The sequence below is a fragment of the Mastacembelus armatus genome, chromosome 6 (assembly GCF_900324485.2).
Source record: "Mastacembelus armatus chromosome 6, fMasArm1.2, whole genome shotgun sequence".
NCBI lineage: Eukaryota > Metazoa > Chordata > Actinopteri > Synbranchiformes > Mastacembelidae > Mastacembelus > Mastacembelus armatus.
Genome location: NC_046638.1, coordinates 9,727,936 through 9,741,516, shown reverse-complemented (window position 1 = coordinate 9,741,516; position 13,581 = coordinate 9,727,936). Strand labels below are relative to the sequence as shown.

Genomic DNA, 13,581 nt, shown 5'->3' with positions numbered 1-13,581 from the left:
AAAGAAATGAGGTAGGCTACAAAAACAAGTGTTGTTAGGGCGTAATGTTGGCTGTAAAATATGACAACATTTCACAAATTTAAAACATTTATTTCCCATGACTGATAAGCCCGAATGGTATCTTACTCCTTATCATTTATTACGACGGCTGGCCATCTTATGAAAGGAAGGGTTTTAACTAACTGGCTGATAACTTTTGATACAAGTGTTTAAAACGTATGTAATGATTTTTGTCTATTTTAAAATATAGACACGTTTAGATGAACAGAAAAGTCATAAAAATTGATTTTTAAAAAACATTTCTTGTAACGTTACAGTCCATCTGACGTAAGGTCGTCGTCAGTTGGTGACGCTGCGTCTCTTTGTTGGCTTAGCAGCGGCGACGTTTTGTTGTTATTTTCGCTGCTGCTGAAAAACAGGCTCGGATAATTTTGGTTTTAGTATTGTTCCGCAATCAACATTTCACACGCTGTAGACCTTTAGGTGTGCTTGTCACAAGTTGATAAACACCCTAGGAATGGACTCAGACGAGGGTTATAACTATGAATACGACGACGAAGAGGAGGAATGTAGCGAGGACAGTGGCGAAGAGGAGCCCGACGAAGAAACCCTGGAGCTCGGAGAGGTGGAGTTGGTCGATCCCGTGGTGGCCGGTGGGGAACGAGACGAGTGCGGCGAGACTGGTGGAGGTGGCCACGGACCTGGTGAGGAAGAGGAGGAGGACTACCGTTTCGAGGTTTTGACTGCCGAACAGATCCTCCAGCATATGGTGGAGTGTATCAGGGAGGTCAACGAGGTCATCCAGGTAGGTATTTTGGTGTGTCAGCGTCAGGAAAGACCGGGGTCCAGGCTTTGGTGAAGCGTAAACAGGCCATGGATGTTAGCTTAGCCATTAGCTTTGTAGGAATAGTTTACTTGCTGGAAGTTAGCACTTTTACAACAGTGATAAGATTTACACAAGACTAGATATTTTTTCTCAGATTAGTTCTACCTTGTTTATGTGGTGTTTAACATTAAACCATTGACAATACACTGAATTTGTACAGTGAAGCAGCAATGTCCATACGAATTTTATTCCAGGAAGTAGTCCAATCCCTACTGAGAAGTTGGCAGCAACGTTTGCTAAGCAAACGTTAGCTAGCTTGTTAGCTAGCTTGCCAGCTAACTGTAACCGCTAACCCAGCACCTTCCTGGAAAAGCAAAACGTCTTTGACTATAGAATTAAATAACTGCAGACTCACACTTGACGACAGCTAGACTTCGTTAACAAACCAGTTTGGTGTCACACGTCGCTAGGACGCTTGCAAAATTACGTGATAGTTAATGTTATTTTAATGTTGAACGAAAGGTATGTCATCGAATTAGCTAGCCGGTCACATGCTATGTTACTTACATTAACAAGCTAACGGTCTTGTGATTAGTTTGAAAAAGTTTGGGTCAACCCAGGGAATATATAATTAATTGACAACATTTAAAGACTGGTTTTCAAAGGAAACTCAGTGGAATCCTTCGATTCAGCGTCAACTTGGGCCTCCATTTCCTTTCACTTAGCGATAAGCTAGAGCTAGGTGCTGAATAAAATGGAAAGTGGTCTCGATAAACCAGATAGATAGGAATAGTTCTAACGTTTATATGTATGCGTTTACAGTGTCGTCATTTCACTATGAACTAGACGCAAAAATAAAAGGTTAAATATCCCTACTGCTTACAACTGACATCGTGATTCTCCTATAAATAGTATTTAGGTCTTCTTACAAAGTAAATTCATGTCAGCTTTATGAATTGAGGATTGTGAAGAGAATGTGAAGTGTGCATAGTTCACTTCAGTAGTGACTGACCTGACAGGAGTGACTGCTTTGGCCTGGCTTAGGGATAAAGCCAGGAAAAGTTACAGGTTTTTAATTAATTAAATAAGGTTTTTTTGTGTGTGTGTAGAAATACTTCATAAATTGTCTAAGATTACCCAGTACACTTTCAGTAAAACAGGCAAAACCTGGCTTGTATAAATAGTATTGACAGAAATAGACATTTCTAATATTTTGCCAATTAAGAACATGTTTCAGCATAAGTCACTGCAGTTCTACAGAGCCATAACACTTTAAAATAAGTATACAGTTGAATCAGCAGCACTCCAAAACATTATCCACACAATGTCAACATTTTAACCTCCATAAATGTAGAATTTACTGCAGGGCTTTTTTAGACTGCATTAGTTTTAGCTAGGTGTACTTATTTAAAAAAGCTGACTGTCATATCTGATCAGTACATTGGCACCAATGTTTTGCTTTGCCTTGCTCCGATCAGTGTTATCATTTCTTTAAGTGCAGATGTTTTATTCAAGAAACATTATGCTTTGTGGCACTTCACGTATTCCCTGTCAACACAACTCTTGTACTGTGATATGCTCATTATCATTTGTGTTTTAGTACTATTTTCATAGTATTGTGTATTGAGTTACACTGCGATTTCCCACCCTAATTACATCGTGATGGTATGAACAGGTAAATGGATGCAATTCCCCTGTCTAATCTTGTAATAGATGAGAGCAAGCTCTAGTGCTTTCCTTGAACAGTGGAACCATGGCATTGCACCATAATGTACTCTACTGTTGCAGCATTATTTGTACTTCAAAATGTGATCTGAAATTCTTATTTTTAATGTGCAATATACAGAATATGTTTGTCCTTCATGTCTTTGAAGTTGCAGATTGGGTAGACACCTGAAGGCATGTCATGGTGGCACTAGATGCACATCAGGGTAGTTACTTCTGTAGTCAGAAAACATTGTTTTCAGAATAACAGGAGTTTTATGTGATTTTTGCTTGTACGGTTATTCAAATTAATTATACTGCTAGGGTGGAGTGTTGCATTTTTTTTTTTTTCTACTAATGAAAAGTTTTAAAATTGTACAGACACCACCAATGACCAATTTGTTTGAGTGTAGTTGTGGCAAAGTGAGAACTAGAGGATGTTTTCTCTGTTTGACCAGAGATTAAATGAAAGACGAGGGTGGTTGAAGAGTGATTATTGAAAGCAGCAGATCCACTTTGGGTTTAGCATAGAATGTGTGATTTGGGTTCTTTCTATGACACAACACCAGTAGGACCAACATGACTATCATATGTCAGCACATTACTTTATTGCCTTACAGATTTCTAGTATGTATCCCAAGGGGCATTAAAGCTATTTTATTGTCCTGCACCTTACTTTTGGTTGAGGTTTCCAATGTCAATCATATGTACATCATACAGGGAGAGTAGCTTCTCTAGTTTATAGAAATGCTAGTATGTTGAAAACATGCAAACAATACATTTACATTATAGTTTTATTCTGTTTGTTCCCCTTTCAAGCAGAATTTACAGTTGTCAGACTAATCAAGTAGGTCAAAAGTACAAATGCCAATTTTAGTAGTAAAATGGAAGGTTTTGTGACAAATGTGCGTTTGTGACAAGAACTGCATTTGAATTCAATCACTGCAGTATGTGCAAGTTGGCTTGTTGTACTTTTTCAGTTTTCACAATACACAATCACCTGTCCAATGACAGGAAATGGTGCTTGTGTGCTTGGATGTGTTTTCAATCACATATCTAGTGTTATGGTGTTCTGTTTTACACATCTGCTGTTTTTGATCTGGAAAGTCTACAGACACAATAGAAATCCAAACTTGTTTTTTAATGGAACTGTACTACGAACTTTAGTTTTGTACTCTTAAGCATCTCCTGTGAACAGAAAAACTCTCTTTAGCACTCCACTAGTAAAGCCCTGCAGTGAATACCACCTTGGTAATTCATTTTTCAAAAGCCTTTCTTCTGATGATGTTAGACAGGAGTCCTCTTAACTTTGTCTTAATGTCTAAGGCTGTTTTGGGGATGTTTATGTTGATTATTTTTAGAATTGCCTCATTTAGTACCATTCTGGTTTAATGCTAGACTTAATTAATATCCAAGACAAACTACACCCTTAGAGGTGTTCATTGTTACACAAAAGAGATTTAAACTTGTAATAGAAAAATTGTGGAAATATTTTAATTCATTGAATTTGAAATGTAGGCTATTCTTTTTTTTTTTGACCAACTGTTTTTGTTTCCTTTAGAATCCTGCAACAATAACACGCATCCTTCTCAGTCATTTCAACTGGGATAAAGAAAAGCTTATGGAAAGGTAACAACCTCTGATTTACATTCTATATTTGCGATCTTTATTGTGCTAGCATGTTGGCTATAATTTCATGCTGATTTAATGTTGATTTATATGTTTTTATCTCAATTTGTGCAGGTATTTTGATGGTAATCTGGATAAGCTTTTCTCTGAGTGTCATGTCATTAACCCCAGTAAGAAGCCTCGGATCCGTCCTCCAATCAACACTAGATCATCGGCACAGGACATGTCATGTCAGATATGCTATCTGAATTTCCCCAACTCTGTGAGTCCCACATTGTGTTGCACTAGATGAATGTGTGTTCATGGCTAAACTGTGAGTTAGGGATTTTGGCAAAAAAAATGTTATACACTAAACCTTTATTTTGGTTAATAGCACAGTGGAGATCTAAGGCACATTTTACCTTCCGTGATGCAAGGGGATCCTAAACTGAGGCATTACCACAGTCAGTCACATTTTATTCCTGTGTAATAATCTGTAAACTCAGATTCAACGTCTTTACCGGTACATTGATCTGATTTTAGCTCTCAGACAAAGTGATCCAAAGGTTGTATGAGTTATCCAAAAGTAATGATATTAATGTAGGACAGACGTTGGCACTTCATGCCCTGTAATCAGACACCTCCCTACCAGCTGGTGGCTTTGCCTTTTGGAGTTAGGATAGAAAAATGTTGGGGAATGCCAGGTTATAAAAATATTTGAACAGTGTAATGTTCCACTGACCACTAAGTAAAGATTACTAATTGATTTGCTACATAACTGATAGAAAGCTGAATGCTTCACTGTCCCTCTCAAATATGAGTCAACCAAGTGAAACACAGCAAATACCACAACAGCTGTTCAGCAGCAGCGCTGTTTCAATTGGAAATTGAATAGTTGTATTTGTATCCCTTCTTGACTCAGCCCTTCTCTATAAAGTGCCATTCACTGCTGCATATTTTACTTGCACTTAGAATTTTTTATATATATATATATATATATATATATATATATATATATATATATATATATATATATATATTATATGGACGTGGCCTGGTAGTTATGTCATTGTTTGTTTCCATATTATAACATTGTAGTAGACCATGTTAATCCATTCTTGGCCACCCTGTATTGAAGGGCATTTAAACAATGAAGTGCTCCCGGTGGTAGTGGAATCATTCAGTGCCAATATAAAACATTTGCCAACAGAAAAAGACTGTCAAGGTGAAAACAGATCTCTGCAGATTAAAGGCTCACTGCAGAGTGTATTGTTATGGCATGACATATTGTCTCAACAAAGGATTAATGCATGGAGGAGGTGGTTTAGTGTTTTGACTATGATATTAAGTTGATATTAAGGAAGCTATTTCAGACTGTTTTAATATTTAATACTTACATGATGGATTTTGTAGCTCACAAAATTATTCTGTTAAGTAACTTGAATTATATGCAAACAAAATTGTCAAATCTAGATGGTGTTTCTTTAGTGAATGCCTTTACTTTGACTAGCTTGATCACTAAAGGCACTTGTGTATAATCGCTCTTATTTCAGATCAAATTATGTCCTTCTCTTACAGTACTTCACAGGCTTGGAATGTGGACACAAGTTCTGTATGCAGTGCTGGGGAGATTATCTGACCACCAAAATCATAGAAGAAGGAATGGGACAGGTACCCACCAAGATTTTTTTTTCATTATACCAGTCATTGATCACTGTTGGTCTTTTAATAACTTGTCTGATTAATGATTTGCCTTCTATGTTGTCTTCTCAGACCATTTCTTGTCCTGCTCATAGTTGTGACATTTTGGTTGATGACAACACAGTCATGTGAGTATCTGTTTGTGCTTTTATTTGTTTTGATGTCTTGTATATTGAGCAGCAGTGATCAACATAAGTAGATGTAACTGACTCATTCTGGTAATGAAAAGAGCAGGACACCAAACCTTTGCCAATCCCAAAGAAAGTTAGTACCATTGCTCTAAAAATCAGGTCTTTCTTTCTTTCTATAACTGCAAATTGGATGAATTTTTGCCTGTGGGTTGACCACTATTTCACAACTTTACAACGTTGATGTTCAGCCTGTTTTGCAATAAATAAATAAATAACTGAAAGTAGGGGCGCTAATTCCTTGTACCAGCTGACAGTAATTGTCTTAACCTACATTCTAATCTCACTGTGATCAGTTTAGAGTGCAACAGGTGCAGGAACCCATTAATCATGCCACTATTTCATGAAATGTGTTTTGATCTAGAGCCTGACTGATACACAATTTTTAAGGGAGATGCTGCTTTTTATTATCAAGGGTTTAATATATAGGCCAATATATTTTACAAAAGCACATAACATAAACAAGATTAGTATCCTCTATAATTTATTACTGAAATGTTTTGCCCAAGATATGTATTGAACAGGCTGTTATGAAGTTGAAAAATAAACTTGTCAAACTTGACTTTGTCAAAAACAGTATACATCTATCAAAATGACTAATTAATGACAATGACTAATGTGTTTATTTAATCATACACCATGTCATCCATTTTCCAAATCCATTTTACCTCTAGCTGCAGAAAAGCATTTTCCAACTACTGAGTTACAAATCATGCCATCTGTAATGATACAGTAAAAAGATAGTAACAAAAGAGTAAACACAGCTACAGAAGCAAAAACAAAAGAGATCAGGGTACAGGGAATGTCTTAATCAATTTTTAGTCATTTACTATCATTAGTGTTTTGCCATTTTTTTGTAATTATCACTCTAATATTACCGATTCTAGTTAGCTGAAATGTGATTATCAGACATTTGCTAAATGAGTTAGCATTTATTCAAGAAAAATGCTGTCTGTCAGCTATCACTAAATTATATCAGATGTGCATTTCCAATGCACTCACTGTAACTGGGCTAACAGACAAGCTGCAAATGTAACCAATCCCAGCTGACATTGGGCGAAAAGCAAAGTACACCCTGGACAGGTCAGTAGTCTATCACAGGGCTGACACACATAGAGAGACAACCATTCACACTCACATTAACACATACGGGCAGGTAATTTAACCAGGAGAACTGACCCAGAACCTTTTTGCTATGAGGCAACATTGCTAACCACTGCAGCACTATGCCATGTAGAATGATATGTATGTATATGTGAATGGCTCATTAGCTGCTTTCCACTGACGAGCCATGGCATTAGCCAGCCTTGTGAATAACTGGTTTAGCAACTGGTAAACTGCAAGGATGTATTTAATAACAGTGGTCAGTGCTTTATTTATGAGAGAGAGAATGATAGCACCACTGTTCATTTACCTACTAGAACTGTCTTACTCTTTCAGAAATAAGTATAAAAGGCAAGTTTGTGAGTGGGTACACCATTCAACTACTTGCTGATTTGCACACAAGAGCAACTAGAGGATTACCATGGCAAAACCAGGCATGGGTGATATGATTGCTGTCAGGCGTAATTAGGTTATATAAAATGAAAAGACAAGTAATTTGTTACACAGGAAAATTAACACCTCACCATGAAGAAAATGATCCATCAAAGTCTGCCTTGTTCTGCTCTGCGTTGGTCAGCTGAGCTATGGTCCATTCAGTGAACTGATCAGGGATTATTGTGTTGCCAACAGTAAAGCCACTATGCTCTAGTAATAATAATAATGCAATAATAAAGTTTTATAATAAAGTACCTCAAGCATGTATCTTTGGTTTTCCATTGCTTAAATCTCATATTACGTATTACTGTTTTAAATGTTATAAATGTAGATGCAGATGTTTCAGCCTTCAGTGCTCCATTATGTCCCCCTTAGTTAGTGGCCCACACTCAAATCCTTAGTGTTGTTGACAAATAGTTGTCGGCAAACAAATTAATATTCTGACTATAATGTCGATTTACAATATTAATACAAGCTACAAATGGAGCTAGAAATTGTTTTTTCTTTGTTCCTGGCTTTGTTGCTTGGAAATTATGCACTGAATATGAATGATTTGACTTTTCTTATAGGCGCCTCATAACAGATTCAAAAGTGAAGTTGAAGTACCAGCATTTAATTACGAATAGTTTTGTAGAGGTAAGCTTTGTTTGTTTTTCTTAACAGTGTATTGAACTGGTATATAAAACTTTGATTTATGTCAATTCATTTATGGCCATTAGATTATCCTTTATGCAGTATTTGGAAAGACAGGGACATTCTTAACTATCAGTTGATTTTCTGTCTATCCTTACTTTTTTAAAGTGCAATCGACTGTTAAAGTGGTGCCCTGCACCTGACTGCCATCATGTTGTCAAAGTCCAGTACCCAGATGCCAAGCCAGTGAGGTGCAAGTGTGGCCGTCAGTTCTGGTAAGAGAGGGGATAATGTATTAGACTATTGTGAACTGACTGTGACAATACCTGAATGTTGACTGTGTAAATATAATAGTGTTAAACATTATTTGAGTTTGATTTGTTATGCCTCGTGTTGCAGTTTCAACTGTGGAGAGAATTGGCATGATCCTGTCAAGTGTAAGGTAAGCAGTGGGGAATATTTCATCCCTTCACAGAAATATTTAGCTATTCGCCCAGCACAAGTGAAATTTTGTTGCTCTTATTGTAATTCTTTTGTAGTGGCTGAGAAAATGGATTAAAAAATGTGATGATGACAGTGAAACTTCAAATTGGATTGCAGCAAATACTAAGGTATGAAAATCAAAGAGGCCCACTTACCTGGTGTATGCTGGACACGTTTTTGCATATGATGGCAACCAATACATTTTAGCTGTGGAAATGTTTCATTACTGTTTCAGACACAAATCCAGACTTAAAGAAAGACCTCTTTCTTAAAATGGTGTCTTAAATCTGAACATTACTGATTTTAAGCATGCTTTTGTGTGTCTTTTTAGCTTGAATTCCTCTTTGCTTATACTGTTAACATCTTAGTTTTGTCCCTTTTTTTTTTTTTTTTTTTTTGTACATCACTTGGCCAAATGCAGTGACCAAATTCAGTGTTCCCCATTCTTGACAGGAGTGTCCAAAATGCCATGTGACCATTGAAAAAGATGGTGGCTGCAATCACATGGTTTGCCGGAACCAGAACTGCAAAGCTGAGTTCTGCTGGGTCTGCCTTGGTCCATGGGAACCCCACGGCTCAGCCTGGTGAGAACTAAGGACTAAAAGAATACCTTCTGTTATATTAAATGTTTTATATGAGAAAGGACCAAAATATAAAGTATAGTCAGGCAGTAGTGATGTGTGTAATGGTATGTAAGGAAAACTTTGATGGTGTGTCTAATATTTCAGGTACAACTGCAATCGCTACAATGAAGATGATGCCAAGGCAGCCAGAGATGCTCAAGAGGTGATACTCATATTAATACATTTTTAAAACCGTATACAGTTTTACTTTGCCAGATAGGCCACATAATGGCACAATAATGTGTAACATTTCAGCCATATTTGCAACAGGTGTAACTGCCATTGTCAGTGTACAGAAGCAGCACCTCACAATTATTGTTTTTATCCCACAGCAGTGAGTGACACAAATTTGAATTCAAATTTATTAAGTGTAATTCACCATAAAAGTCTCCACCCACTGTACAATATGTACAGATAAATACACAGAATAAGCAACAGAACAAAATAAAATACCAAAAAGATTGCCAGATTACTAGTGTTACAAACCTCAGTAGAATTAGTAGTCTTGTGGAAACGAGAGCAGTTTGTCTGAAATATCTGCAGAATATAATTTATACCTTTCTGGAAACTGATTAGCCACAACCACCTCAGTCAAGAAAAGTTGGGTTAAGTATGCTTGAGTTAAAAAGCCAGTTCCGTGCTGTGTGTTTAGCGCTCCAGGGCAGCCTTGCAGAGGTACCTGTTCTACTGCAATCGCTACATGAACCACATGCAGAGCCTGCGCTTTGAGCACAAGCTCTATGCTCAGGTCAAGCAGAAGATGGAGGAGATGCAGCAGCACAACATGTCCTGGATTGAGGTGCAGTTTCTGAAGAAGGCTGTGGATGTGCTGTGTCAGTGCCGCTCTACACTCATGTTCACTTACGTCTTTGCCTTCTACCTCAAGAAGAACAACCAGTCCATTATTTTCGAGGTATGATAGAAGAAGCATTGTTGACCTGTGTGACTTTCTTGCAAATTTTCTTTGTCTGTGCAGTTACATTTCTCACAAAAAAGATGCTCCTAGAAAGTTCTGGCCACATTTCCATTCATTGCTGCACTGTGTGGCACTCTAGAGCCCACTGACAAATGCCAAATGAGTCATTTGATCATTAGGAGGGGTGAATAGGACACCTCTGTAGTCTGAGCTGGGCCTGAAGCTAGATACTACACAGTTTAGGAGACATAATGAGTGATAAGTGTCTTTTAATGTATGCTGTGACATAGAATAATGTTTGTTAAATTTTTGGTTCAACAGAACAACCAGGCAGACCTGGAAAATGCCACTGAGGTGCTGTCTGGCTACCTAGAGCGGGACATCTCCCAGGATTCCTTGCAGGACATCAAGCAGAAAGTACAAGATAAGTACAGGTCAGTGAAGGAAGAACTGTAATCACTGACTGCCACTGTTAAGTTTGTGTGTTCTTGGACTAATGAAATTCTCTTGTGCATATAGATACTGTGAGAGCAGGCGAAGAGTGCTGCTACAGCACGTGCATGAAGGCTATGAGAAGGACCTGTGGGAGTACATTGAGGATTGAGGACACGTCCCAATGCAACAGACTCTTGAGTATCTTGACAAACTAGAGCGCTGATGCAATTTAACAGGGCAGCACGGGCCTTCTGCCACCTCTCCTTTGGCAAATCAACCACTTTTGCATCATTTTTTCCGGGGTTTGTTTAACAAAAATCTTCAAAGTAAATTATATTTAAATAAAAGGTAGAGTAATAAAAAGAAAGTGTACTACAGTATTGTTAGCAACAAAGTGGAGTCTTGAGAAAGCAGAAAGTCCATCTTAAACAAATACATCCTTTTGGCTTGTATTGTAACATCTCCCCTGAACCATCTTATTTTCCTCTGTTTTTGCTTGTGAATTTTTTTTTTTTTTTTTTCTGTTTTGATTTTGACTTTTGTTTTCCCATTAGTGTGAAAATGTTTTCAACACAGCTTTAATTGTTCTGGCCATGTCTGCAATATGTGGTGAGATCCTTTTCTGGGTGAGTGAATGTTGACAGGTTGATTGCAAAGGGGCAAAGACATTTCAGGGGGGAAAGAAGAAAAAACATCAAAAGAACAAAATAGCAAGTCTGTATTTTTCAATTTGTAAATAGTCCATATGCATGGAAGTTAAAGAGCAAGAGTGGCACGTGTTTGCATAATTTTCAAATATTTATTCTTTACCAATATTGAAAAAGGTGTACTTTTGCCATGTAGGTTCAATCTGTTTACTTCCTTCGTAGTGTGTGGGAGTTTGGAGATCTTTGGCAATAAGGCATTCGCCCTATCATCCTCAGTCTCTTCAGAGCAGTGCACAAGTTGCACCTTATCAGTAACTCTAAATGGGGACTGACAGAATTTCTCTTCCTTGCCAAGAAATCAGATAAAGGACTCGAGGGTCGAGTTAGAAAACCACAAACAGAAAAGTTTTACAGTTCAAAGGTAAGGTTGAATACACCGGCCCTGTGTCTCTATATTCTAAACTTTTGCTGTACCCTTAGTTGTTTTTAGAGGTGTTTAACATTTAAGAACATTACAAATTATTTGCAAGAGCCAAACTGAGTGACATTCACTCGTTTTTTTTCCCCCTGTCATTCCTGATGTGGCTTGAGGTAGCCCTCTTTAAAGCTCTGCTTGCACCTTGAGGATTGAATGAGGGTAATAGAATGTACCGACAGCACCGCTTTGTAGTGCTGTTAATTGGGATGGATCATTGTCAGACAGGGTCAGGCATTTGCATCACTCTTGCAGGGAATACTTGAATGGCATGGGCTGATGATGGCTGCACCTCTGACGAGATGTCTTGCCTTGCTGTGAGACTGAACTTTGCTTTAAACCAGACTACACAGATGGACTAGCGTGATCCTTCGGCAGATGAGGAATATAGGGCAAATTTCTAAAGGTTGTAGGACTGTTTTTATAATGCTGTTATGCTTTTGCATTAAAGACTGTATTTTTCGCACATGGGTTGAGGTTGAGGATTCAACATTGAAATGTCAGTGCCCCTCCAGGTTTTTCTTTGTTCTGTGTGGTGGTTGCTCTGGTTGTCAAGCTCTCTGCTTGTAAATGCTCGTTCATGTCTCTGCAATATGGCAGTCTTCACAAGATGGACTGGAGGGGACATGAATATACAGGCACTGATGCAAGTCAGAAGATGGCACCAAAGTGTCAGGCGTTTTTTTTTAAAACACATCCTTTGCCCCAGTTTCAGATCTTTGGGGAATTCTCTCCCGAATGCTTCTTATGTGTTCAAACTTATTATTTTATCCTAGCAAATTATAAACTGTATTGTTTATTTGAATAAATGTCATGAGAAATCTCATTTTTGGGAGTACTGTGTGAGTCATTAGAGTAGGTTTGATCTCAGTCATATTAAATACCCAAACATCCATTATGCATTTCTGCGCTATGTATTTTGCAATGTAGTGTACAGACCTTGGCAGAGCTGTGTCTTCCAGAATGGTGTGGAATTAATTTGGTAACTTTGAATAATTTTGATTTTAGGCAAAAAGGGTAGTTTTTTTCCATCACTTTTGCTGACTGTATGGTAAAGATCAGGTAGTTGTTTGTATGATGTCACTTTTGAATTCATTTTGTCCCAAGTCACAAACCAATGATGACGCAAGTTGAATGGAGAATAACAAAAGATGGGCTATTTACATGAAGCTGTCTTGCAGGTAACACACCAGCTATAGCTGTGATTAATAGGCTAATATGCTCTCCAGGGCTCCCTCTGTTTTCATTGTGTCTGCTAGTAGGTCATGAACATTTCATAATGTTTAAATTAACAAAAGCAGCTACTTACATTAAACTGAGACATCCAAAAAATTTTAATACTTTTCTACATATCTTTTCTTTATGCTATCAAAGGTGTTTTATTTCCTATTAGTGTAAAAATGTGAGAACATTTAGTTGTCTGTTTTGAAGAAAATATTAAAGTGCAAAATGTTGCAAACATCGATCTGGCATTCAAGAAATTTTTTTTTTTGCCACAATCGGTATTTGGTGTGTTTTTAAACGGTGTCCTTAAGAAGACGAAGTCTCCTAATTTACAACAGAAAATTCTGCCACAGGATGGGGACAAAGACAGAAATCTAAAATTGCAGTTTCATGTTTTAGGTGCCATTAATCTTCCAGAGGCAATGATCACAATCTTGACTGCTCATTGGGACAGTTACAGCATGACACCGGCACTTGTGCGGTGCAGAAAAAGACATTCAGGACATTCTGTTTCTTAAACATATAGCCAGGTTCATGAACTGTGTGTTGACAGAATAGCTTGACTGTGGTAGACTAAAT

The 13,581-nt window shown here is 37.6% G+C and overlaps 1 protein-coding gene across 1 annotated transcript; it reads left to right on the top strand.

The window, feature by feature from the left end:
• The first annotated feature begins 121 nt into the window (after positions 1-121).
• arih1 (ariadne ubiquitin-conjugating enzyme E2 binding protein homolog 1 (Drosophila)) lies at positions 122-13,243 on the top strand. Its single transcript, XM_026310548.2, has 14 exons — positions 122-805; positions 4,092-4,159; positions 4,274-4,421; positions 5,717-5,809; positions 5,912-5,967; positions 8,136-8,202; positions 8,368-8,474; positions 8,599-8,641; positions 8,739-8,810; positions 9,136-9,266; positions 9,411-9,468; positions 9,958-10,218; positions 10,543-10,655; positions 10,741-13,243. Exons 1-14 carry the CDS (start codon positions 518-520, stop codon positions 10,823-10,825), a joined length of 1,590 nt encoding a protein of 529 aa, XP_026166333.1. The 5' UTR covers positions 122-517; the 3' UTR covers positions 10,826-13,243.
• The last annotated feature ends 338 nt before the right edge of the window (positions 13,244-13,581 follow it).